At 41.3% G+C, this 24,977-nt stretch overlaps 1 protein-coding gene across 3 annotated transcripts; it reads left to right on the top strand.

Annotated features, from left to right (window-relative positions):
• The first annotated feature begins 1,542 nt into the window (after nt 1-1,542).
• Nucleotides 1,543-23,215, top strand: arfgap1 (ADP-ribosylation factor GTPase activating protein 1). Of its 3 annotated transcripts, XM_083661532.1 has the most exons (14): nt 1,543-1,726; nt 3,526-3,597; nt 5,764-5,873; nt 6,427-6,598; nt 7,777-7,877; nt 8,239-8,325; nt 8,945-9,059; nt 9,233-9,289; nt 10,061-10,093; nt 13,783-13,839; nt 14,613-14,672; nt 15,482-15,537; nt 15,652-15,993; nt 23,156-23,215. In XM_083661532.1, exons 2-14 carry the CDS (start codon nt 3,538-3,540, stop codon nt 23,178-23,180), a joined length of 1,275 nt encoding a protein of 424 aa, XP_083517658.1. In that variant the 5' UTR covers nt 1,543-1,726; nt 3,526-3,537; the 3' UTR covers nt 23,181-23,215. The 3 variants fall into 3 exon arrangements, with proteins under 3 accessions (XP_083517658.1, XP_083517660.1, XP_083517659.1); XM_083661534.1 differs by lacking the exon at nt 14,613-14,672 and having other exon boundaries at nt 15,488-15,537; XM_083661533.1 differs by lacking the exon at nt 23,156-23,215 and having other exon boundaries at nt 15,652-16,836.
• Nucleotides 23,216-24,977: the final 1,762 nt, after the last annotated feature.

Raw genomic sequence — 24,977 nt, 5'->3', positions numbered from 1 at the left:
GGTTAGGCTCATGAATAGTACAGATTTTTTCCAGGGCATCATTTCTTGGCATTTACAGAAACAATGTCTATAACATTACAGCAGCAGCAAAAGGTGACCAAAAAAAACAGGCGAGGTAGATCAGTGTTTTGATCTGCCCAGGCCCTCTCAGCATGTTAACACTCTCTGGGGCCTGCATTATACAACACAGTCAGCACACACCTTCCAGGCGTTTCCCTCCACTCTCAGCAGTTTATACACAGCAACGACGGGATTCCAGACCAGGCGACAATCTCAGCGTGTGACAGAGGAAGTGATACTGAAAGCTAGAGTTCCTTGAATGGCCACTTGAGGCTGGCTCCAAAAGGGATGATACCGAGGGTATCCTGTTAAACGGCTCAGCCAGTCTTGTGCTAATAATAACAAACTCCTCCCTGTGGCGTTTGATTAAAAACATCAGCAACAAAGACTTGAACAAAATAAACAATACAGTACTACTGTAGATGTTTATGCCAGAATGTTTTTGTAGGGTAATTGATTTGACCAACAGTAAATGCTAAATATGCAAAATGTTTTATTTGCAAAATGATTCTACCAGAACATCACTGACGACATCACTGATGACATCACAATTTCTCACTTCCGTCACAAAATATATATATAATATATATAATATATATATATAATAATATATTATATTTATATATAAATTTATTATTATTATTATTTTTGGGAAGTGATTTTATGAAAGAAATATACTTTTGTGGTGATTATTATAATAATCTCATCTCTGGTTTTACACTATATATATATATATATATATATATATATATATATATATATATATATATATATATATACATACACACACACACACACACACACACACACACACACACACACACACACACACACACACACACACATATATATATATACACACACACACACACACACACACACACACACACACATGTATATATATATATATATATATATATATATATATATATATATATATATCTATGTGTGTGTGTGTGTGTGTGTGTGTGTGTGTGTGTGTGTGTGTGTGTGTATATATATATATATATATATATATATATATATATATATATATATATATATATATATATATATAGTGTAAAACCAGAGATGAGATTATTATAATAATCACCACAAAAGTATATTTCTTTCATAAAATCACTTCCCAAAAATAATAATTATAATAAATGTATATATATATATATATATATATATATATATATAATATATATAATTATATAATAATAATAAAATAATAATTATAATACATTTATATATATATATATATAAATGTATTATAATTATTATTTTTGGGAAGTGATTTTATGAAAGAAATATACTTTTGTGGTGATTATTATAATAATCTCATCTCTGGTTTTACACTCCGAAGCACTAGACGCAGCAGAGGCAGAACCAGAAGGAGCAGAAGAAGAAGCCAAAGAACTGACGACGACGAAGGGGCTCCCAAGATGCATTGCATTCAGTGCCAACGTATGCAAACCAAACAGCAACATGGCCGGTGTTTAGCATCAGCAGTCAACCTAGCGTTATCTATTTGTCTTCTGTCGGTGTGTTGCAGTGTGTGACAACAAAGTATTTTCTGTCTACGGCCCCACGACCGAAGAGAAACCTCCACAGGGTTATCAGTCAGCGCCACCGACAGACCCTCAAAACAGCGCCTGCGTTGTGCATCAATCACAGACAGGTAAAGGATGAGTAACGTTAGCTTCAGCTCAGCTAGCATTCCTTAGCTAACATGTCAATTCGCGTAATGTTTGATGTTTGGTGTTGCGTCAAACACTTGCTATATAGATCGCATAAAAATAACAAGCTTAAAATAGCAAAGTCCCCTGAACGTAAACGTATTTTTGCATAAATGCACGCGTGGCAGCCTCACGATCTCGTGAGCTGTACGGTACTTGACGTTAAATGCATTTAAATTGGCATTCTTTGTGAAAGCTTTTACTAGCATTAGGAAATACAGTGTGCAACGTCGAGGTCAAACGGTATTTTTGATTTAACTGAACGTTTGATGTTTCAAGTGGCAATTAGGGGTAGGTAAATAGATCAAATTATTAAATTATTTTCTCACAATTCCCATAAAGGCCCTTTATGGACCAATGCTGGACAGTAGTCTCTGCTGCTGTCTGAGACTTGCAATTACATTTTTGTAAGTTCTAATTAATATATAATATATAATATAAATAAAGGTTAATTAATATAATTAACCTTTATTTATACAGGGGAGCCTCACTGGGAGCAATGCTCTCTTTTTCAGGAGTGCCCTGTTTACATTACATACATCATATACAACAGTACATACATTTACTAGGTTACATTAGGATACTACACAACACACACACACAGGGGCAGATGCTGGTGGTCTAGGAATGTAGCACTCTGTCAGATACTTGCTTGACAATCCATGTGAATGTCTGTCTGACTCCATTCTGTTTGCAGAAGAGGTGGTTGCTGGCATATGGGAGAACAACATCACATCTCTCTGTTAGGACCACTGTATTTATCTAACTAGGATCAGCAGCCTCAACACCATCATCCACTGTTTAATTTCCTGTACACACTATCCCGTAGGTACATGCCAAACAGACCTCTAGTACTGTATTGGTGGTTTCGGTCATAATAGCCCCATTATGTTCCATTGCCTTTGGCTCTGGGACTGGGTCAGATAACGTTACCATCTGTGTGGTGTGAGGTGCAGAGAGTATAAACGGTTTCTTACCCGTTTCCGACAAGTTTGAAGATATTCACAATTTCACATGGTCTTACGCATGTCAGTAGTTTATTCTGGGATGTTAAAATGATATGATGAGAACCTTGTGAGTTTGAGTATCTCATGACGTGTTTTGCTTCTCAGGTGCGCTGGATTGTTCACCTCCACTGCGCTGTATCCAAGTGACTGCAATGTTATATGCTGCTGTTGTTGTGCACAGTAGCAATGATATTGATAATATATCAAACAGTCTGTTGTGAATTCAGCACCTGGCTATCGAAATACTGGATTTAAACGGTTGTTTCACAGCGGAATATCATTTTAACACCCCCGACTAAACTACTGATGTCCGTAAGAGCATGAGAATATCTTCAAATTTAGGATGCAATTCTGAAACGGGTACGAAACAGTTTTATACCCCCTGCACCTCACACCACGGATAATAAGGTTATGTGGCCGAGTCCCAGAGTCAAAGGCGATGGGCGAGGGAACATTATAATTTATGGCGGTAAGAAGACAGTGATATAAGTGAATAAGCCACACACTAATACTCTACGGGCTGTTATTTGTATTTATCACGTTTCAGCTGTGCCTTCAGGATGTGATTTGTTCATTGATTGGTTATTCCTTAAAATGTAGGATAGCAGCTTAGTAGCATGGAATTGGGTAACATTACAGGACATTAATTCCTAAGTTTACAGTTGGTGTTTTGAACACATTTATGTGGAGTTTTGATATCAACTTTGATACGTAGGCTTTATATTCTCTTTCAGTGTGGGTCAAAAATGGCGAGTCCAAGGACCAGAAGAGTTCTGAAGGAAGTGAGAACCCAAGATGAGAACAATGTGAGTCATACGACTACTTGGTCAAAATATTGTCCGCTCATCATGACCCTTCCGGGCATGTAGCAAGGTAGCAGAGGTGGAGACATTTTAAATGTATCATTCAGCTAGTTGTAATTTTTTCTTACAATATCTAATTGTGTTTTTGCTTCATAAAATAGTATAGGCCTATACTGGAGAATGATAGGAAAGGTGGAAGCGATGGTTATGGGTGGTAAGGTGCCAAAGGTCATAGGCCAGATTTGAACTCATGTATTTTAAGATTAAGATACGCTTGGGCGTCTGGGTAGTGTATCGGTAGATTGTCTGCCTACCAACGCGAGGGGCGCAGGTTTCTTATCCTGGTGTTACTTCCGGCTTGGTCGGGCGTCCGTCCATACAGGCACGATTGGCTGGTGTCTGCGGGAGGGAAGCCGGATTCAGGGTATTTGTCCTGGTCGCTGCACTAGCGCCTCCTCTGGTCGGTCGGGGCGCCTGTTCGGGGTGGAAGGGAACTGGTGGGAATAGCGTGATCCTCCCACGTGCTACGTCCTACCGGTGAAGCTCTCCGCTGTCGGGTGAAAAGAAGCGGCTGGCTACTGCGCATGCAGGGCCCGAAATTAACTTTTTGACCCACCGGCCAGTGGCGGGTAGATGGAAAACATCTACCCGCCAAGCATATTTCTTACCGGCTAAAAAAAAAACGCAGTTTTGTGTCACATATATCCATATATATCAATTTTTTTCAGTACATTTCAAGTAGATAAGGTATTACGTTGAAGAATACACACTTAAATAAGAGGCCAGAGTAAAATTTGAAGCAAATTATTTTAATATATTGATTGATGATTGATTACTCAATACATGTCAAGTCAATCTTGAGCTTAAATTGTTGTAAAAAAAACAACGCAGCTAAAAGTAATAACTGCGACAGTCTCAGTGCACAGCGCACAACTTGGGCTACACACCTTTCTCTCCCACTCACACCTGGCACCTGCGTTAGCTCTCCTGCACTCGTTCTCCGCTCCGCTTCGGCTTTATTGGTGGGTAAGCATTTTGATTCATCTCCTCATCATAGCTCGGCAACAAGCGCGAGCGATTGATTCATTGATTAATTCGCCCGATGTAGGCTGGCAGAGGTTAAAAGACGCTTTTTACCTCCGCTAAAGTGACGACTGCATTCCATTCCACTCCAGTCATGTTTGGTAGCCTATATAAGGCAGAGCCAGAATGAAACAGCCTCACAAAGCACTCGTATTAGCCAGCTGCGCACCAAAACACACATAACTATTATCTCCTCATATATACTGTATCATACGAGTGGTGTCAGCAACAAGTGCGAGCGATTGATTCATTGATTAATTCGCCCGATGTAGGCTGTCAATTTAGCAGAGGTTAAAAGATGCTTTTTACCTCCGCTAAATTGACGACTGCATTCCATTCCACTCCAGTCATGTTTGGTAGCCTATTAGCCAGCTGCGCACCAAAACACACATGATAACTATTATCTCCTCATATATACTGTATCATACGAGTAGTGTCGGCAACAAGTGCGAGCGATTGATTCATTGATTGATTGATTCGCCCGACGTTCGGCTGTCAATTTACCTCCGCTAAATTGAGACTGCATTTCATTCCAGAGGCACGTTTGGTAGCTTATACGGGAGAGCCAGAATGGAACAGCCTCAGGAAGCACTCGTGTTACAGTATACTACTGCACTGAACTAACGTTAATTTCAGACTGCTTCCTTGTATATTGTGGCTGGGATCAGTGCTCCGCAGCGCACTCCCAGCGTTTAACAGTCGGAAAAAGACGCTTGGTGGACACAGGCGGCTACACACAGTTTTAATATTACATGACGACTATTTTGCGACCCGCCACGTGGCGGAGAGACGCCAAACTTAACACGCCAAAGCTAAAATATGCCCGCCATTGGCGGGTGGCGGGCTCTAATTTCGGGCCCTGTGCGCATGTGTTGGAGGAAGCAAGAAAAATGGCTAGTCTCCGGCTCTCCCCAGATCGGCAGAGGGTGGAGCAGCGACCGGGGCAGCAGGGCGGAAAATTGGCCAAGTACAATTGGGGAGAAAATGGGGGGGATCAAAAATAAGATACGCTTCATTCTACAGAAATCCTATATGCTGTATAAATAAATTCACTCGTTCATTCTACACATCTTGTTCTTTTCTCAGCTTTGCTTTGAGTGTGGGGCGTTCAACCCCCAGTGGGTGAGTGTGACCTATGGGATCTGGATTTGTCTTGAATGCTCCGGGAAGCACAGGGGCCTGGGAGTACACCTTAGGTACGTATCTTGAAGTTTACTGAGGTGTTGGAGACTTAGAGATGTTCATATCAGACATTTTTTCTCATCGGTGAAATCCACGGACAAGTATGGTTGAATCAACCTACTAGATTGTTTTGTTTTTGGCAGATCTCGAAATTTTTGAAGCAGTCGGTACAAATTTAATTGACTGTTGAAGTTGAAGAATTTTCAACCTTAGATTGATTGAGAATTTAAATATTGTCCTTTATTTATTATCATTTCTCTGTTTTCCATACTGATAAATATAAGGAAATCCCTTAAATGAATACACTGAATGTTTGGGGAGATTAGCCCATTGGTCAGCTTACATGTTGAGAACATAAGACACTGAAAGATCATTCACTCTGTTGTTCAAATCATCAAAAGAGGATTTTCGTAACCCATGGATGATTTTTGTGTACATGTTCTCATCATGTAACGGGTAAATGGACCAACAGTCCAATCTCCCCCCCCAAAAAATCAGTGTTTGATGTCTTTCCATATAAAGTATGACAGTCTGATACTCTTTAATTCATTGTTATGCCGTCTGCAGCTTTGTGCGCTCGGTCACCATGGACAAGTGGAAGGATCTTGAGCTCGAGAAGATGAAAGCAGGAGGGAACGGAAAATTTCGCCTGTTTCTTGAACTCCAGGATGATTATGATCCCAGCTGGAACTTGCAGGAGAAATATAACAGCAAGGCTGCTGCACTGTTCAGGGACAAGGTGAGGCGTGCAGAGTGACCCATCTGCCTGTGGTTAAAAGATGGTGTGATGCAGAATGCAGACTACAGCTAGCACTGGACGATAGGACATGTACAAGCCTTAAAGACAATGGGATTTTTGTATGGGAATTTCAGTTGAGTGCATGAAATAAGGACTGTGGTTAACAAAGGTTTATGAAACAGCAAAGTTTGTTTTCTGTAAGATCATCTTCACAAATGGAGCTCAACAGGCACGTGACTTTTCGTGGCGTAATTTGCCCCGGAAGTAAGTTCCGCGTCCATTTTTCTCCATAGACATTTCGATAAATCCAAATATAACGAGTTTTAAGGCTCGAGCCAAGCCAACACGTGATCCAGAGAATCTTGAGTGACCATAAACCATTTGGTTTAAGCGAGAACAAAAAATTAATATTAATTAATACACAGGACAAGATGTTACTATCCCTTGTGCCAAAATCCGAGGAAAAACACATTTAGAAGCCCAATCCAGAATAAAACAAGCTAACAGGCTAACAAACTAATAAACAAGACACAAATCACCAGTTACCTACCCTAGCCAACAGCAGTATGAAGCATGTCATTGGGGTTTTCAAGTGGGCACCTTCCTTCACCGACGTTTCGTTAAGTTAGGCCCACGACACCTCAAGAAGGCTTAACGGTGTAATCCAGCGTCCTGGAAACACCCCCCTCCATGCTACCACCGCACAACTGCATATTACCTCACTATCTAAGCCTAGCTATCCAGGTCAATTCGGTATGACATTCCTGACTACACCACCACTGTCAATGATTCAGCCCTGTTGATGCGGACCGTTAATCATGACCAACAACAAACAATCCCTAACTACACCACCACTGTCAATGATTCATTCAAAATCAATATACCGTATATATTTCCCGTTACTTCCGGGGCAAATTATGTCACGAAAAGTCACGTGCCTGTTGAGCTCTATGAGGACCACTTTTATGATTTTGCCACACCCCCTCCGAGCACAGATAAGGATATAGATAATTGAGTTGGTTAAACGGATACATATAGTGGTGTACTCGCTCATCCCTAAAACTAACAGATAAGAGAGTTGATTTCAAATTGTAAGGGCATGTTTGGAGAAAGAAATCAGGATCGATTTAACTTAAAACTTTAGTGATAGGACTGACATTCTACATTGTATATGACAGGTCGCAACGGAGGCAGAGGGTAAGGAGTGGTCCATTGAGACGTCTTCCGCTAAAAACTGGACATCTCCTCAACCTAAGACTAGCCTATCATCTTCTCACCGGTAAGAGTGAAGACAGTCTTGCTTGTACAACATATCCATGGTAAATGGTAAATGGTCTGCATTTATATAGCGCTTTTATCCAAAGCGCTTTACAATGAGTAGATAGTCTACATTCACCCATTCATACACCAATGGCGGCAGGCTGCCACGCAGGGTGCCTACACACCATCGGGAGCAATTTGGGGTTAAGTGTCTTGCCCAAGGACACAACGACAGCAGCTGGGAGGGAGCGGGGATCGAACCGCCAACCCTTGCGTCATTGGCCGACCCGCTCTACCTCCTGAGCTAAAGCCGTCCATACATTGTCTGGAGTGGAATGCAGAACAGTCATCAAAGCATTGACATCAAATGTCTCTTGTAGGTCAGGGGGACCAGGACAGAACACGTCGAGGCCTAATGACAAGGCTTTTGAAGACTGGTTGAGCGATGATGTTAACTCTTATCAAAGGTGAGGGCATTACATTACACACTTCTGCTGCAATAGGGAGCCAAAGTCAACGTCACTTCCTGCCTCTCTCAGCTTGCCAATGGTGGGGAATGGAGAGAGACGTGACTCTTTTTGATCCCGTTTGAATTGTGTCACGGGGAACACACGTCATGTTTAAACGATAACTTTGCAAGTCAAGAAAGTCGCAGTTTGTGGTAAAACTGTGGCACTATAAGTTATAAATCAGAAAGACTACGCACAACCAGTCGCATAAGTGACGTCTCTCCCGCCAGGCCATGTTGTTGTGGTGTGGCGTATATTTTGCGACACGAGAGAAGTAGTCGATTGACAAAACTAAACTTTACGTTTCAGTTTCAGGACAAACTGCTGCTTTCTTGACATGCATAGTTATCTTTTAAATTGACAACATTTACATGTGTACCCCGTGACACAATTCACACGGGGTGAAAAAGAGTCACTCGTCTCTCCGTTCACCACCATTCATATTTTTCCAGACGCTGCTACGCTGAGAGAGGGAGGAAGTGACGTTCACTTTGGCTCCCTTATACGTTATCTTGTTCTCCAGGCCAAAGCATGTCTTCATTCAACTGTTTCCATTACATTTTCTACTCCTCTCCAGTGGAGGGGGCTACAGTGGGAATCAAGAGAACCGCTATGTTGGTTTTGGCAACACGGTGACCCCAGAGAAGAAGGATGAGGACTTCCTGAACAATGCCATGTCTTCCATTTATTCAGTACGTCACAATATATCTAGAGGCTGAGTTGTATTTTCCTTCACTGAGGAAGACATTCTTTCTGATTCACTGAGGAATACGTTCTTTATGATTCACTGAGGAATACATTATTTATGATTCTGTTTCACTGAGGAATACATTATTTATGATTCTGTTTGTTTTTTTCTTGCCAGGGTTGGAGCAGCTTCACAGTTGGAGCTAGCAAGTTTGCCACTGTCGCTAAAGATAATGTAAGTACAGTATAGGACGAATCAGCGTGACATCACAACAACAGCAAAAAAGCACTTCCAGGTGCCACTGCAACAGTTAACTAGTATGAAATAAAGCTAAAAAGTTGTGCCAAACAAACGTTAATATCTCAAAAGCTATACATCACATTCCTTATATTTTGACTTTGTGAGTGGGAGCAAAAGTAGCTCAAGGGTCCGATGTATAATGTATGCATCTACAGTAGTGTTAAAGTTGTGTGAACCGCAGTTCACCGTTTTAAAATGTATGAATTTATAGTAAAAAGTACAGCCTGCTAAAGTGGGACACACACAAGGCTGGCTACAGTACAAAATATAAATTAAAGATGAATTAAGGTGATATAGTCCTAAATGTGGTGACTCATTTAAAGTTTAAATGGAGTGTCTAGCTTAAAGTATGAAGGAGTAGTTAGAGTTCACTATAACACACACTATAACATCCTGTTGGCACTGAAGGTCTAAGGATTTATGCAGATAAATAACGGCCCTTATCTGGACATATTTAATGCAAAACAAGAACATTTTGCATACAGGGATGCAAACTAAATCTTTAGGTGACCGTCACCTTTTTGATCGCAAAATAGGACACTTGGGTGAATGATTTCTGAGTGGCTTTGTGTTTGGTATCTGTCACCCTTTTCAATCTCCATGAGTTTGCATCCCTGCATATAGTTGTGAAAATTAAAATAATGTGCCTGCCTGTAATGGTCAGATTAATTAATGTTTTTTTTTCTCCTATTTTCCTTGATACAGACAGCTAAACTGGCAAACCAAGCAACCTTAAAGGTATGACTAACACAGCTAATACAGTTAGCTTTCAGCCTTACACTTGATATTACCTGGCTTTCCTCTGATGCCTACTGTACTGACCACTTCCCTCTTTACCTTATAATTAGAGTGCTCACATCATTTCTGATGAGATGTTCAGACATTTTGCCTGATACATCTGTTAACATACAGTGTAAACTTTCAAAGCTATAGTGCGGAACTTTTAAATTTTAATCAACGTCCGTTACATTCAAGTCCTTGCCAAACGAATTTTAATGCTGATTAAGCCTAGAGTATCACCGCCAGATAAATCTCTCCGTATTCACAGTATACCAAAGTTTTTAATCTGTGAGCTCATGTTTAATTTGCATTGACAGTTGGGAATTGGTCTTGGCGATGTCAGGCTAGACATAAACAAACCAGCATAGAGCATATTCCCTCTCTTGGCGTGCCGAGGAGTACTGTTCACTGAACCATAAATGCAACACCGTCCATGAGCAACACTTTTGTTTTTGTCGGCGACCTATGTGTTGAGCGACACTTTCCAAGAAGTATAAATTAGGCTTTAGTCCTCTACTAACTGGAATTGGGATAAAATTACAAAATCGTGCGGCTCTTCTAGCCTTTCTAAATGTTATCGGACGGAATGGATCAGATTCTGATTGTGAAACGAGTCATTTCGCGGAGGTTGTGTGACGCTCAAAACAATTTATCCACTATTGTACAGCCGCAACAGTAGGCTACGGCGGAGCCTATGACAAATGCTCCGTTAACCCATTGATGCCTGATGCAGCATTTGTGTGTGTATCCCTTTAAGACCGCGAACCGCATCACGCGGTTCGCGGTCTTAAAGGGATACACACACAAATGAGGGATATACACGCAAATGCTGCATCAGGTATCAATGAGTTAATGTGCTCCTTGGATGGTCCCATTTCCCGAGTTGGGAAGTCGTTCTTCCTCAGTGTGTTCACGAGCCTTTAAGTCGTCATGTGGCAACAACATGGACGCTACAAAAACGATGTGTTGTATTATATCGCTCAGAGCGTTTAAACAACACGTTGATAGCTGAGAGCTAACGGAGAGCACAGGGAACGGTCAGGAAGTCATTCTTCTGACGCCACATGAATGCAGCATTAAGCATGTTAGCTCACTGCCAGAAGGCGGAGACAAATGTTCCGCACTATAGCTTTAAGATGTGAACCTCAAATATGCATGAATGCCTTTTTTATTATTGCAGTAGAATGAACTGTTACTACTTTTAATATCTCTTTGCCTCCTCTGGACCTAGTTAAGGGGCTATAAAGCGCCCCCAGAACCGGTAAAGCAGATACCAGCTGCATGGCGCTTTGTCAGCATCAACGTTTACGTTGCACATGTATTCTTTTTTTTTTTTTAAGAAATTATTAATTTCTCTCACCTTGCCGGCTTGTCACGGTTTTTCAGTCTAACTTAACAAAACAACTCCCGTCTACGCTTGTGTGTGCACAATGGTGGATGTCAGCTTCACCGGCTTCTGCTTGGATATACCGCATTAACACGAGGTTTATATTTGTGTTGGCACCTGCACTTTGAGTTCATGGATAACCTATGGGGACAGTTAGCCTTTAATCTGACACTATGACATTATGTAGAATTGAGAATAGATGGGATGGGGATTGCCTTAATTCTTTGCCCTCATGTATTAGAGAAACATTGTTCACTCTAGCTGTTTCTAAACATGCAGTGAACTCAACTTGCTTTGCCCGGGGGCCACTTTCGTGAAATGATAGAAGGCCAGGGGCCAGTTAATAAAACAAACAATATACCTTTTTCTGTAGCGGATTGTAGGTTTTTGGGGTGTCAGCCGGAGTTTAGTCTGACAATGTTGTGCACACCGGATAGTTAGTTACGGTAGGTTAAGTTAGTTAGGTTAAGTACATACATAAGTGCCTGGGTAGCGAGCAGACGGCGGTATTTGACAATTTAGCAGCTAAATCATAGATTATTGAAAGATATTCCATATTCCAGACTGAAATGCTATAACAGAAGTGGAGTATTGGCCAGAATGACATGAACATTTGGACACTTATTCAGCGGGTATCTTGCATGTTGCGTTCAGGTGCACTGTAATTCTTTTTTTATAATTTGCAATTCCATCGCGGGCCACACAGGGGGTGCCGGCCCGTGGGCCGCACGTTGAGTATCACTGCCTTATTCGAATGGGCTGCATGTTTAGCACCAATTTTCCGTTGTGGGCGCGCTCCCGTGAGAGCGGATCATTTCCACCCCAGCCCCCTAGTCCAAGATCCACATTGCTGGCAGAGCGGCTCTAGTTCAGCAGGTCGCTCTGGAGCATGCCGGGAGCGGCCGGGTGGTTAAATGGCACATACAAACCATTAATATATATTAACCATGAATCATTTCATGAACGGTCGTAGTTACGTGGCTGGATTATTTGGAAGAGAGCCAAATTGGTGAGTAAACAAGTAGCCTAAAAGTTGAATCGTTTCTTTTCCTCCATCTGCCAGTTTGAAAATGTAACAAGGAGATGATACTGCGCATTAGACTATTGGGTGATGATAAGTTGCCCGTTATTAACCTTCACGTATATGAATTAATCGTTCGTGCATTTCAATGAATTAAACGAGCAAACCCACGAACAGCGTTTAGTAGGCTCTATTCGCTTTGATCATCAGCCTGACGCAGCGGGGCAGGTGGGAGAGATCAGATGAGAGAAGCTGCTCACACACTCCTCTCTCCACTGTCGTGTTATTGCCCAATGCCAACACACGTTTTAAGCAGCATCGGTTTCTCATCAAGGCAATGTCGAGGAAATATTGTCTCATATTTGTGTCCGCAAATGCAGATAGGAGCGTGCATGTTGTCTGTGTTTCAATAACGAAGGTTCCAACCTTGCCCAGAATGATGTGCGGAACAAATAGGCTATCGGCGTATTCCCACTGCAGTCGATCTCTGAGAACATTGGAATAAAGATCGACTATAGAGCTATAAGAGTAGAATACTAGAGGAATAAATGCATTCGAAACATTTATTTAGATCCAGAGCAGAGAATTGTAGCCTATTCTGTTCCTTTCATGTGCTCCTCTCCTCTGCAGCAGGCAAGCAGCACTGTGCCCCAAACCACGCAGAGCTTTTCCTCATGTTTAGAAACAGATTAACTGGTTTATTGAGTCATGTCTGGCAGGGGAACTCCGGGGAGTAGCCGGACTTGATTCAACTGTTATAGTCCAGAGTTCATGTTAAGAAGGGGCTTCTGTCTGTTGATCATAGGTTATCCATTCATGCATGACAGTTTCTGTCTTATTGATGATCATTCAATCGTTTGCTGCTGACAGTGCTTTAGAGGTGTATTGGTATGTAAAATGTGATTAACATCTCAGTATATATATATATATAATATTATATACTGTATGTATATATATATATATATATATATATATATATATATATATATATATATAACTTTTTTGGGTTAAAGTACAATATTAAACCACTACCCCGGAAGAGAGGTTTGCCCTGACATGTGAGTTTTATGAACCATTACACCCCCTACTGCTTGTTCGGTGTCATAGCGAACGGAATGATGACTCACCTCATGCAACTGCAGAATCATGTGGCTCAGTGTTTGTCTTGCATTATTATGAATGTTGACCTCCTTTATTTTATTGTTTTATTTTGAATTCTCCCCTCTCACTCTCAACTAGGCCACAGAGTTAGGACAGACATTAAATGAGAATGTTATCAAACCTACCCAAGAAAAGGTAACATTGATGTTTGAAGTTGTGGACTTGGTGGTGGGTTGCAGACGGTGCTTTTCAAAAACAGCTTCAGATGTGAATGTGCATTTTCTAGATTTGCCCGTCTGTTGGAATGTATTGCTTTATGCCAGCCTTACACTAAACGACTAAAGTGATGGTTTTGAGATTGTAGGAAGACGTTTTAATGGCTTTTCCAATCAGATTAAGACAGTGATTAGTAAAAGGATACAGCTGTGACTAGACATGATTTTTAAGTCGAAATAGGTGTCATTCTATCTGTAGTTAGTTAGGGTGAGGAAAATCTGTGTGTCTGTTGATGAGATCATCAAATGAGTCTTGATAGACATGTTCATGTTCACACATCAAAATGATGTCGTGAGAAGAAATAACAGGACAATTAAAATAATAATAATTTGAAGAATATTCTTCTGATCCTGTTCAGTGGTTTACTCTCTTGACTGATGGAAAGGCTACTGACTGAGAGAGACTGGTGGTTAAACAGTTTTTAACCTTGCTTTTGTCTTCTAATGTACTGTTGGCATTGGTGATTAAAGGTATTTAGTACATGCTTATCTACCCTAGTCTTTCTTGTAGAAAATTTTAAAGATTGCTGCATTAGTTTGGAGTTTAGATGTAGCAAAGCCTGTTGTGTTGCTTATCAATACCCTTATCATAATCACATATCTCACAATCAAATTGCAACTGCTGTTGGCTATTCTGTTTGACCAACCTGTTGAGTTGAGTTTGGGTTTTTAATCATAATTTGGCTCATTCAGGTGAAAGATGGAAAGTTGCTAGATGAGATGGCAGTCGGCATCACTGGGCTGGCTTTCAAGGTAGGCTGGTGGGGCAAACCACCGCCACGCTGCACAGATCCACAACCAGTCTCCTGAGCAGAGCAGACAACATGGGCTCAAGCTGCACAGATCCAGAACCAGTCTCCTGAGCAGACAACATGGGCTCAAGACTGTTTCCATTAGGCCGGGGTTGATGTAAAAAACTATGCACATTAAGCAGCATCTCCTATTCTGCATTGCACTATGGAGACTGGTTTGGCTGTGTTTCATGTACATTTGAACAATGTTAATGTCATGTGATCTCCCCCTTCTCTTGCTGCCATTTTTACTCTGGTGGTGAGTACTGTGTAGACATTTTCTTGCAAGCTGTCTTTGTTAAACCAATAACTTTGTATTCAGTAGTCCAAATCAGTGTGCACATGTAAAAAATAAATATTGTTGTAGCTAAAACTCCTGTTGCTAATAGAATAGTGCTGTGGCATTGCAGAACAATCTCTCATATTATGCAGATAATAATAAACTACTATTTAAGTTCCTTTTGGCTGGCATTTATACCACATGATGTTCCTTTTGTTCTATCTATTGGTGTCTCTACCATTATTAAAAAAAAAAAAAGATAAACCAAACTCAATAAACCGATAATTTAATTAAACATTGTCAGTGTTGAAACATACTTATGATACACTGATACAATTCTCTTTTCACTTTGACTAAAGTACTCGTGTGTAGTGTGTAGAAACCCTATCATACTACAATGATTTTGTAGTAGAATAGTGTAAATAAGAATTTTATATTTTCAGTAGCAACTGTATCAATATTTTGTTACCTTACATTTTGCCTTGTCTTAGGTCCAGGGCGCTGGTGCAAAATTGACTAACCTCTTCTCGGGCAAGCCAGAAGATGGGTAACGGAAGCAAATTCATACAATGAAAAATCATGCAAAAGCTTGTGCACTGTGTGGCTGAATGCCATGATCTGTGAGCTGTTTGAGCATCTCTTGTGTGTCGACTGTGTTCAGGTCTGCTGGAGAGAGCTACCAGAACATGGATGCCACTGAGGGCTACCAGGGCAGTTCTGCCCAGCCTCCCGCAAAGGACTTCTGGGAAACCTTTGGCAGCAACAACTCCTTAAAGCCCAAGAAATCACCCAGCAGTGATAGTTGGACCCATGTAGAGAATTCTGCAAAGAAGAGCTCTGACAGTTGGGACAATTGGGGGGGGTCTGAGGCAGCATCCAACAACAAACACAGCACAGGAGACAGCTGGGAGGCCTGGGACAACAACTGGGAGAATGCCGAAGATGCCAAGGGAAAGAAGAGTCCCCCGAAAGCTGCTGAGGAAGCATGGGATAATGCAGAATGGTAGTGGCCTCACACTCATGCACCTTCTTACCGTTCCCAACCTGGTCCTTTCTCTCCATCTCTCTCTGTTCATCTCACAGGCACTTTCAGGGAAAGAGCTGCTTCAGCTCGGCTCCCCTCAATCCATTCATTCCTGTATGTACCTATTACAGCCCGAGAACGAATGAATGAAACCCAAGGTTAAATTGAGCTAATTATGAAAGTTATTACTAAAAAAAATACTGTTGAGTTGCAATCTTGTATTTTAATGTAAATTATCTTCAGCACAATGAATTAAACTCTTCGTCATTGTAGATGGTCATAACGTCCTTACTGTCCACAAGAAACCTATAAAGAAGGAAGAGACATTACATCAGGTGTGTCAATTTGTCATCCCGGGCCACATCAGCATTATTGTTTCCCTCAAAGGGCCAGTTGTAAATGTAACCATACATATAAATGTAGCGTACTTGTTATATTATTACATAATTGCCTCTGATTTGATTATTATTGGTTTCAGTATAACTTAATAATGAATAACTACCTCTGAAATCAGAATTATAGGAAAATGTCAAACTGCCAACTATTATACAATTTATTTAAAAAAATTAAATATACTGTACAAAGTAGTATAAGTAATAAAGTCAACATAACAATATTTTCAGTTTGTGTAGCTTACAAGCAATGTTTCAAATTCAATTGGTTGGTTAAAAAAAAAGGTTGTGGTTCACGTTACTGATGTGAATGAAGTAGGATGTTGATGCTTCACAACTGCTGTATTTGAAGTTATCTGTGAGTTAGGGAAAATGTAAAAAAAAAAAATGCCCCTGGTCTCTCATACCACCATTGCCATTTGGCTCAGAATCCTCAGATGAAGAAGAACAGCTTTCCTTGACGATTCAGTGCTGCAGAACATGATAGATTACCGTAACTACGAAACTTCTGAATGTCTGTTTCTTTTTTAATCCTATTGATAGGATTAGCGGTTCAAAAGTTATTAAACTTTTAACCATAGCTATTTTTAGCCACGGGCGGCCATAGAATTGTATTAAGCAAATTGTACCGTTTGCTAGCTCCCGCGGGCCACATTAAATGAGGTGCCGGGCAGAATCTGACTGGCGGGCCTCGAGTTTGTCACGTACATTACATCATACCAAAGTTCTATGGGGCCAGACTTCTATTCAAGCCTGTGGGAGATGCAGGAAGAAGCACACATATCTACATTATATATGACCTTTGGTGAAGAAATGCCTCTACCAGATGAAAGAACATACTGAAGAGGTTAAATAGTATCTAAAGATGATTATAGACATCCTTTACAGAGCTCGTGGCGAGTCAAATTAACTATTTGGAGACCCAACCGCAACTAAACGAATGCGCGCATGCGGAAAATCAGTCAGTAGCCTAACCTCTGCTCTGTTTTTCATCATAGGTCATACGACGTAGATATGTTGGGTTTTAGTGTGCTTCTCTATGCATCTACCATAGGCTTCAATAGAACTGGCCCCATAGAACGTTGGCATGGTGTAACGTCTCTTCCTTCTTTATATGTTCCTTGACTGTCCATGCTTCAGTGCAACACTTTGAATGGTGAAGAAGCCAGTGTGGCAGGTTTATTGATATTGGCATTCAGTTCATCATGAGAATTTCTGCATGAGATAGAAAATTTGACATTGTAAATATGATGTTGACTAAGAACAACTGATCGCACCTTTTTCTGTTCTAAGTTGTTCTCAATCACAGCCCATTTATAAAAGAATACATCTTATCAACAGTTGCCCCAAAGGTATTTCTCCTGCCCCTTAATTTTGGTCAAAATTGACACATTTATGAAGTTAACATCAAATCTGTTACCAGATTAAATTCAAGGCCTTTTTCACACTTTAACGCAGTATTTGATCACTTATTTTTCCATTTAGGATTTTTTTTTTTTTTGTGAGAACATAATTACGTTCATAATTAAGTTCATTTTCTTTCATTAAAAGCATTGTAATGTCAACAAAATGTCAGAATGCTTGCCATAACTAATTGATGTACATGTTGATATAATACAGGTATTTCCCCGCCACCCTTAAAGGAGAATTTCGTTTTTTTTTTAACCTGCAGCCCTCTCCTCACATTAATTATGATCTGACGACTCACCCAGTGCTCTCCGCAGCGTTTTTGTCATCCTAGGCGTTGTTTTGAGATCAATAGCGTCCAAGCCACTCCTAGAATGGAGCTCCGTGAGGGCCAAGTGGCAGCATGCTTTTCCTCCATTTAAATGGACAGTTTTATTCCCGTTTCGGAAAGTCTTGCGGGACTTTCCAGACGAGAGTTGTGTCTCTCACTGACCCGACAGGCAAAAATGGGCTGCCTGTAACTAGTGAAAAGAGCGAGGGGGAGAAATGCAGTCTGATCGTTCCTTAGGGAACAGTTTATGACGATATGCGTCGAAAACGGGAATAAAACTGTCTATTTAAATGGAGGAAAAGCATGCTGCCACTTGGCCCTCACAGAGCTCCATTCTAGGAGTGGCTTGGACGCTATTGATCTCAAAACAACGCCTAGGACGACAAAAACGCTGCGGAGAGCACTGGGTGAGTCGTCAGATCATAATGTGAGGAGAGGGCTGCAGGTTAAAAAAAAACAAAATTCTCCTTTAAAGCACGAAATGATTTGAATGACTTGACTTTCAAATGAAAGTGCACTCAGGCAGGATGGGCTATCTTCATGAACTGGTCCGGGTGGGGTCAGGTGTGAAGACAAACAAGCAAGCAATGACTCTTCTCTTCTGAAAGTCACTTTGTTCATGCTGGACATTTCACTCACGAGTACGAGTTCATTCACCTTTTTTGTGTTTTAAATGTGCATTGGATATTTTAATGAAGAGTATAGAAATGTAGTCTGAAGATTAAATAAATGGTTTAGTCTGGATATAATAATGAGGTTGTTAGGAAGAGAATGAGGTTGAGTCATAAAATTCCTCCTCTGTACAGCGATCATTTCTTTAGATCAGTTTTATTGCGGGTTTGTGTGTGGCACGTGTGCCCGCCTAACTGTGAATGAAGGAGTGTTTTAATAACTGGACACAACTGGGGACTGTAGACTACTAGATGGTTCATCGCACATGTTACAACTGCCAAACCTGTGGGACGGCCACAGTCAACTCTGGTGACCTCAGCTTAATATTTTCCGTCATCTCATGAAGTCATACCCTGATAAAAACCATCCTGCAGATAACGTGATCTCACATTCTGTTTCGCCTCCAATCCGGCCACATCGATTTCAGTGGGCGGGAGTACTTGCCTTGACAGACAACTCTTCAGCCAATCAGCGTCGCTATATCCATTCGGCAGAATGGCAAAAATGTATTTTCCACTGAACTGAACTCTGCCGGTGCATAGTGCGTACTCTCTTGTTCTTGTTTAATTGTTATTGATTCTATTTCCGCAATAACTGCACTCAATGGCTGTGTCTACTCCGCTAACGTTATGCGTCCCTGATTGGCCGGTTACGTCAACTACGAGGCAGGTCCCCGATTGGCCCGTGCGCTTTGTCATTTCTGAAAATCAGTGGGGGGCGGGGCTGGAGGCCAGACTGATCCGTCGAACGAGACGGAGGCGTTGAGGTCACGTGATCAGGATGGTTTTAGCAGGCGAATGAAGTAACGCTCTGTGTGAACTGCTCTCATATCTGTGGCGGGTGTCATTGCACCCAAGTCGTCATGAATTTGAGGATCTGGTGGCACAAATGAGTTGAATCCTGCTCACCTACAAAAAAAAACAAATTTGTGAATATTTTAAATATGAATGTAATCTAGCTGTGTCCCGTTCATTTTGACAGTGTTTGAATGTCAATGTCTGATTTTGAAAGAAAGCGTTTAACTAAATGTTATCAGTATTCTCTTCCATCAGAAATACTAGCAGCTCCACCTCCATTGTCCCACTATATAGGAAAATGTAGCATGAATAATGGTGTTAAACTGGTAGAATTGCAATCACATGAGATGGAGCATTTTATAAACCGAATACTCTGGTAATAATACAAGTTGAATAAGCTGTGCAGGTTGAGAGCTATAGTGCAACAATTTTTTAATTCTCCTATGTGGCCTTTATTTTATTTTTCTTACATAACACTTTGTACCTCAATATAGTGTAAATAACTCTAAAATTCCATTTGTCTAATTAATGATCTAGAAACACTTGGTCTTTATACTGTAAATGACAAACCACCAGAACAAAACTCAAGTTAACTACACTCAAACCAATTACAAAGGAGGACTTTGTCTCAAACTGTATCAAAAACTGTGCAGTGTAAATGGAATAACACCCTTGATGTGCATCTCATTATGTGAGGCTGTGCACATGTGCAATGTGTAACACAGTCATTTATAGATTTCACATGGGGCAGTAGGCTAATGTCTTGTTTTTTAAATCACCATTCAAATGGAAATGACACTCCATAGTCTAATTTGAAGTGTGAAAGATACTGTTAACTGATCCCGGGAGCTTACTCCAAACGTTCTCTTCATTCCATGCCCATGTCCTACCTCTACCCAGAAGTGTTCAGTTTGCTGCATCTTACTGAGGACTCGGTGGTGAAAATGTGTTTGATTGTGGTCCCCCCCCCCCCAGCATACTGTAGTTGTGGTGTAGGCCTTATACCAGCTGACTTGGCATGTGATGTCTTGACTGAAAGAAGTGTGCTCATGCAAAGTGAGGGACAAAGATGGTTCTAAAAAGCATGTTTTCTACACCAATTGATCATGTGATTACATAAACATAAGCATCCGATCGCTACTTGTGCAATGTTTGTGTAGTTCCTCTGTGGTCACGTGCTCTCCGATACATTGATATTTGTGTTACACGCCTCAAAGAGCGCTCTGTCTTTCTGTTGATACGTGTGTGTGTGTGTGTGTGTGTGTGTGTGTGTGTGTGTGTGTGTTACAATGAGGTGTACATGATGCGTGTGATTAAATCTAAGATGAAATGTCAAGGGATGTCGTGTTCTCAGCTTTCCCTGTGTTTCTGATGTGGCAATTATTTTCTTGTCGCTTTGTTAATTTTCATACTTTATTTTATCCTGGCATGACTTAAGACTTATCAGTTATCAGATACCCACACATGGAAGTGTTTGGACTTGGTGATGTGAAACCACCCAGTTTATAGAAAGAGGAGATTTGACCGGTCACTTGTTGAAATCTGTGAATGAGCTCACTTCTGAAATAAGTTGCTTTTCCTTTTGGTGAATGTCTTGCAGGGGATAATGTGAAACTTGAATAACATAACATGGTTTTGAATACATCCAATAGTTCTTGACATAAGCAGATCATCTGTGATGGACAGTAATGTAGGTTATTTTACCCCCCCCCCTCCCTACACACATTCTAAATCCTATTTTTAATCTTGAATTTCCAGAACATCTGTTCGATGCAGTGGCAGTGTTGTGTCAGAAATACTATTTTTGATGTCGTGCAGCATGAGATGTAACTTGGAGCGAAGTCCATTCAGTAAGTTTTAATTTTCAGTAGTTGATTCCTCGGTGAAGTGCAGTTGTAACCTGCTTTCCGCTCCAGTTCCACCAGCAACCATCCCCGTGAGGTGAGCCTGTGTTACCTAGGCTGTGGATTTTTCCTGTACACCTGTTGTCTGTGTTAAATAAAGAATATATTGTGCTGTGAATCTGTAATTGTAGTTATTGTGTGCTGGTAGCATTGGGTTTAACCCATTATACTAGTGTGTTTTTTTTTTTTCACTTTACAAGTTTTTCCTTTTGATAGGACAAGCTTTTTTTGTGTGTGGTTATGGCAAGTTTTCTCAACATGAGATGTTTCCATCATAATGAGAAGATTGAGATCTGGTGTGTTTGGACATGAGGTGTGGAAGCTGCATGCAAATAGGAACTGGTGTTCTGGTGCTTAGCTAACAAGCAGTAGTCCCTTTATAAACGAAGTGCTGGCTGTGTCAGATATCCATCAGTCATGTCCACAGACATGACCCATCCCTGCTGTCTGATTATCTCTTGGGTTTCCAACTTCTGCCCCATCAGGTGCAGCACTGCCATCATGCAGCGGACCTGCAGAGCAAGTAGCACCACACTAAACTCACTGACTGATGGTAAGGCACAATTTTAAAAGCAATGAATTAATGCAATGCATTGAAATTCAGTTATATATATATGTATATATATACCGTATATATATAGAGCCTATATATTCTCCAAATTACAAAGAGGTAATGTGCGTCAGTGCTGGAGATGTGTTGAGGCTGTACAGGCTTGACAGAGGCCGACAAGATGGTCCTCTGGTACTGGAACTCCATTGCCCAAGAGGATCACAAGTGAGAACATTCCTTCCTCTAAGCTCTATGTCTCACCTGCCTAAGCCACTGACTTCAATCAGCACTTGATGCGTGTTTGTGAAGGCAAACTACAGGCAGATCTTTAATGTCTCATGGCTAAACCTTGATCAATTGTTTCATCTTCTTCTAATTCGCTTTTATCTCTTGTTTTTATCTCGCTTTTTATTCTGTGATACATGTTTTTAGTGATACATGCTTTTTTATTATGTTCTATTTGTGTATTTTATCTTGTACTAGTAGTACTAGTCTAGTACTAGTCTTCCTTGGACCCCAGGAATACTAGCTGTCGCTTAGGCGTCAACTAATGGGGATCCGTTGAAATAAACAAATAAGAATCCCATTCCCAAAGGTCCTTGGGTTGACGAATCAGCGTGACGTCACTTGCCACCCAGAAATGCGGAACCCTGCGGCAGTTAATAGTATGAGTTGTGCCAAACAAACGTTAATATCTCAAAAAGTATACATCACATCGCTTCTATTTTGACATTCTGAGTGAGAGCAGAATTTGCTCAAGAGTTTGATGTATAATATATGCATGTCGTGTTAAAGTTGTGTGAACTGTCACAGTTTTTAAAGTGTAAACAGAGTTAGCCGGCTAGAGTCAGACACTCAAGCCTCGCGCCACTTAGGCTCCATAGAGTTCCATTGTCGTTGCCACCCAGTGACGCGGTTTGTTTACCAAAATGCTGCTCGGCTGATCCCTCGTATTGGTGGTTAAGGGGGCGGGGCTTATGACAATGCTTTCTTTTCTTACACTTTTATATTCCGGATATCATTTCTGTAACCCGTCTTCCTCTTTCATCCATCTCTCTCTCTCCCTCTCTCTCTGTCCTCCTGAGCAGCTGGACTCAAAGCAGGCAGCCCTGAAGGCTGTGGGAGAACTGGACACTCTACTGGACTGGGTAGCCCGAACTCGCGTGCATGATCACACACACAGATATAGAAAATTTAAGTTCCAGTCATTTCATTTCATATTCAATAAGCTATAAATGCACACACATAGGTTCAAGCAGATTGCACCCTTTGCCTACAGTAGTGGAGGGTCATGTCACAAGTGTCCTCGGTCCCCTTCTTTTTCTGCTCTATATTAGGTCCCTGGGTCACGTAATCTCTTCTCACGGGTTCTCTTATCACTGCTACGCTGACGACACTCAGCTTTTTCTCTCTTTTCCCCCTTCCGACACACAGATTGAAACTCGTCTTGCCGCTTGCCTCAAAGACATCCTCTCCTGGATGACAGACCATCATCTCAAACTGAACCTCAGCAAAACTGAATTACTTTACATCCCCGGAAAAAACTGCCCCCTCACTGACCTCTCCATCACCATCGACAATACCACAGTTCTTCCCTCTCAATTCGTTAAAAACCTTGGTGTACATATCGACAACCAGCTATCTAACTCACCCTCAATTACAGCCATCGCCCGCTCCTGTAGATTCTCTTTATACAACATCAGAAAAATCCGTAAGTTCCTCACCACCGAAGCAACACAACTCCTGGTCCAGGCTCTTGTCCTCCCCCGCCTGGACTATTGTAATGTCCTCCTGGCGGGGTTACCCGCATCTGCCATCCAGCCCCTCCAATTCATCCAAAACTCTGCTGCACGTCTGATCTTCAACCTCCCTAAATTCTCCCATGTCACCCCTCTTTTCCGTCAACTTCATTGGCTCCCGGTCCTTGCACGCATCAAATTCAAGACCTTGGTTTTGGCCTTCAGGGCAGTCCACCGATCAGCCCCCCTTTACTTACAATCCCTCGTCACCTTCCAAACACCTCACCGCTCCCTCCGCTCCTTCACCTCCACCGCTCGCCTCGCCCCTCCATCACTTCTTACACCTGGTAGTCGTCTGTCCCGTTCGCGCCTGTTCTCCGCTCTGGCTCCACAATGGTGGAATGAGCTTCCCCCTTCGGTAGTGTTGGCCGAAACACTTCCTATCTTCCGCCGGAGGCTAAAAACCCACCTCTTTGGACTACACCTGGGTCCTCCTTAAGGGTTAATGCTATTGTTACATTTCACATTTCACTGCTTCATTTGTTGTTTTTAACTTATCTTAATGTTTATATTTGACTCTTACATATGTTTCTCTTTTTAATTTGTTCTTATTTGATATGTTTATTAATTGTAATTGTGTAACCTGTAAGTCGCTTTGGATAAAAGCGTCTGCTAAATGAAATAAAGTAAAAGTAAAAGTAAAGTGGCTGACCTGGTTCGGCTCCAGCCTCTCCACCATTCATAGACAAAACGTGTGCTCAGTCCCAACTCACCCCTCCCCTCTCTGCTCCCTGTATATGTCGAGCTAGGGGCAAATGTGACATCTTTACTGTCCTCATGAAGCCTGCAACTATGAATTTCCATATTTCTGTTATGAGGCAGTCTGTAAAAAAAATGACAAAACCCTGATTTCATCATATCTCCTGAACCACACATGATAACGCAGAAAATGTGATGTCTACCCCTATGTTTTCATGGTCAGGGATTACAATGACACCCTATACTACAACATAAACTGTTCACATGAATAGTTAATGGTGAATTCAGTGGTGTTTTGAGAAGGATACAATGCAATTAGTCCATGGGCCAATGGTGAAATCGGTACCACCTAGGGGGACCGCGCAATTTTTGTATTTTTGTCTTCCTACATGTCTCTAGTTTATATTTTGGT

This window comes from Poromitra crassiceps (genome assembly GCF_964638095.1).
Source record: "Poromitra crassiceps genome assembly, chromosome: 27".
NCBI classification, from domain to species: Eukaryota; Metazoa; Chordata; class Actinopteri; order Beryciformes; family Melamphaidae; genus Poromitra; species Poromitra crassiceps.
Note: the sequence above shows the minus strand (reverse complement) of the source record. Positions and strands in the feature narration are given on the sequence as shown.

Bases quoted from the DNA above. Each gene is read 5' to 3' on its own strand.
- arfgap1 (XM_083661532.1), top strand. From the start codon at position 3,538: ATGGCGAGTCCAAGGACCAGAAGAGTTCTGAAGGAAGTGAGAACCCAA. The intron at 5,874-6,426 runs GTACGTATCTTG...TGCCGTCTGCAG, and splicing joins GGCCTGGGAGTACACCTTAG to CTTTGTGCGCTCGGTCACCA. The intron at 10,094-13,782 runs GTATGACTAACA...ACTCTCAACTAG, and splicing joins CAAACCAAGCAACCTTAAAG to GCCACAGAGTTAGGACAGAC.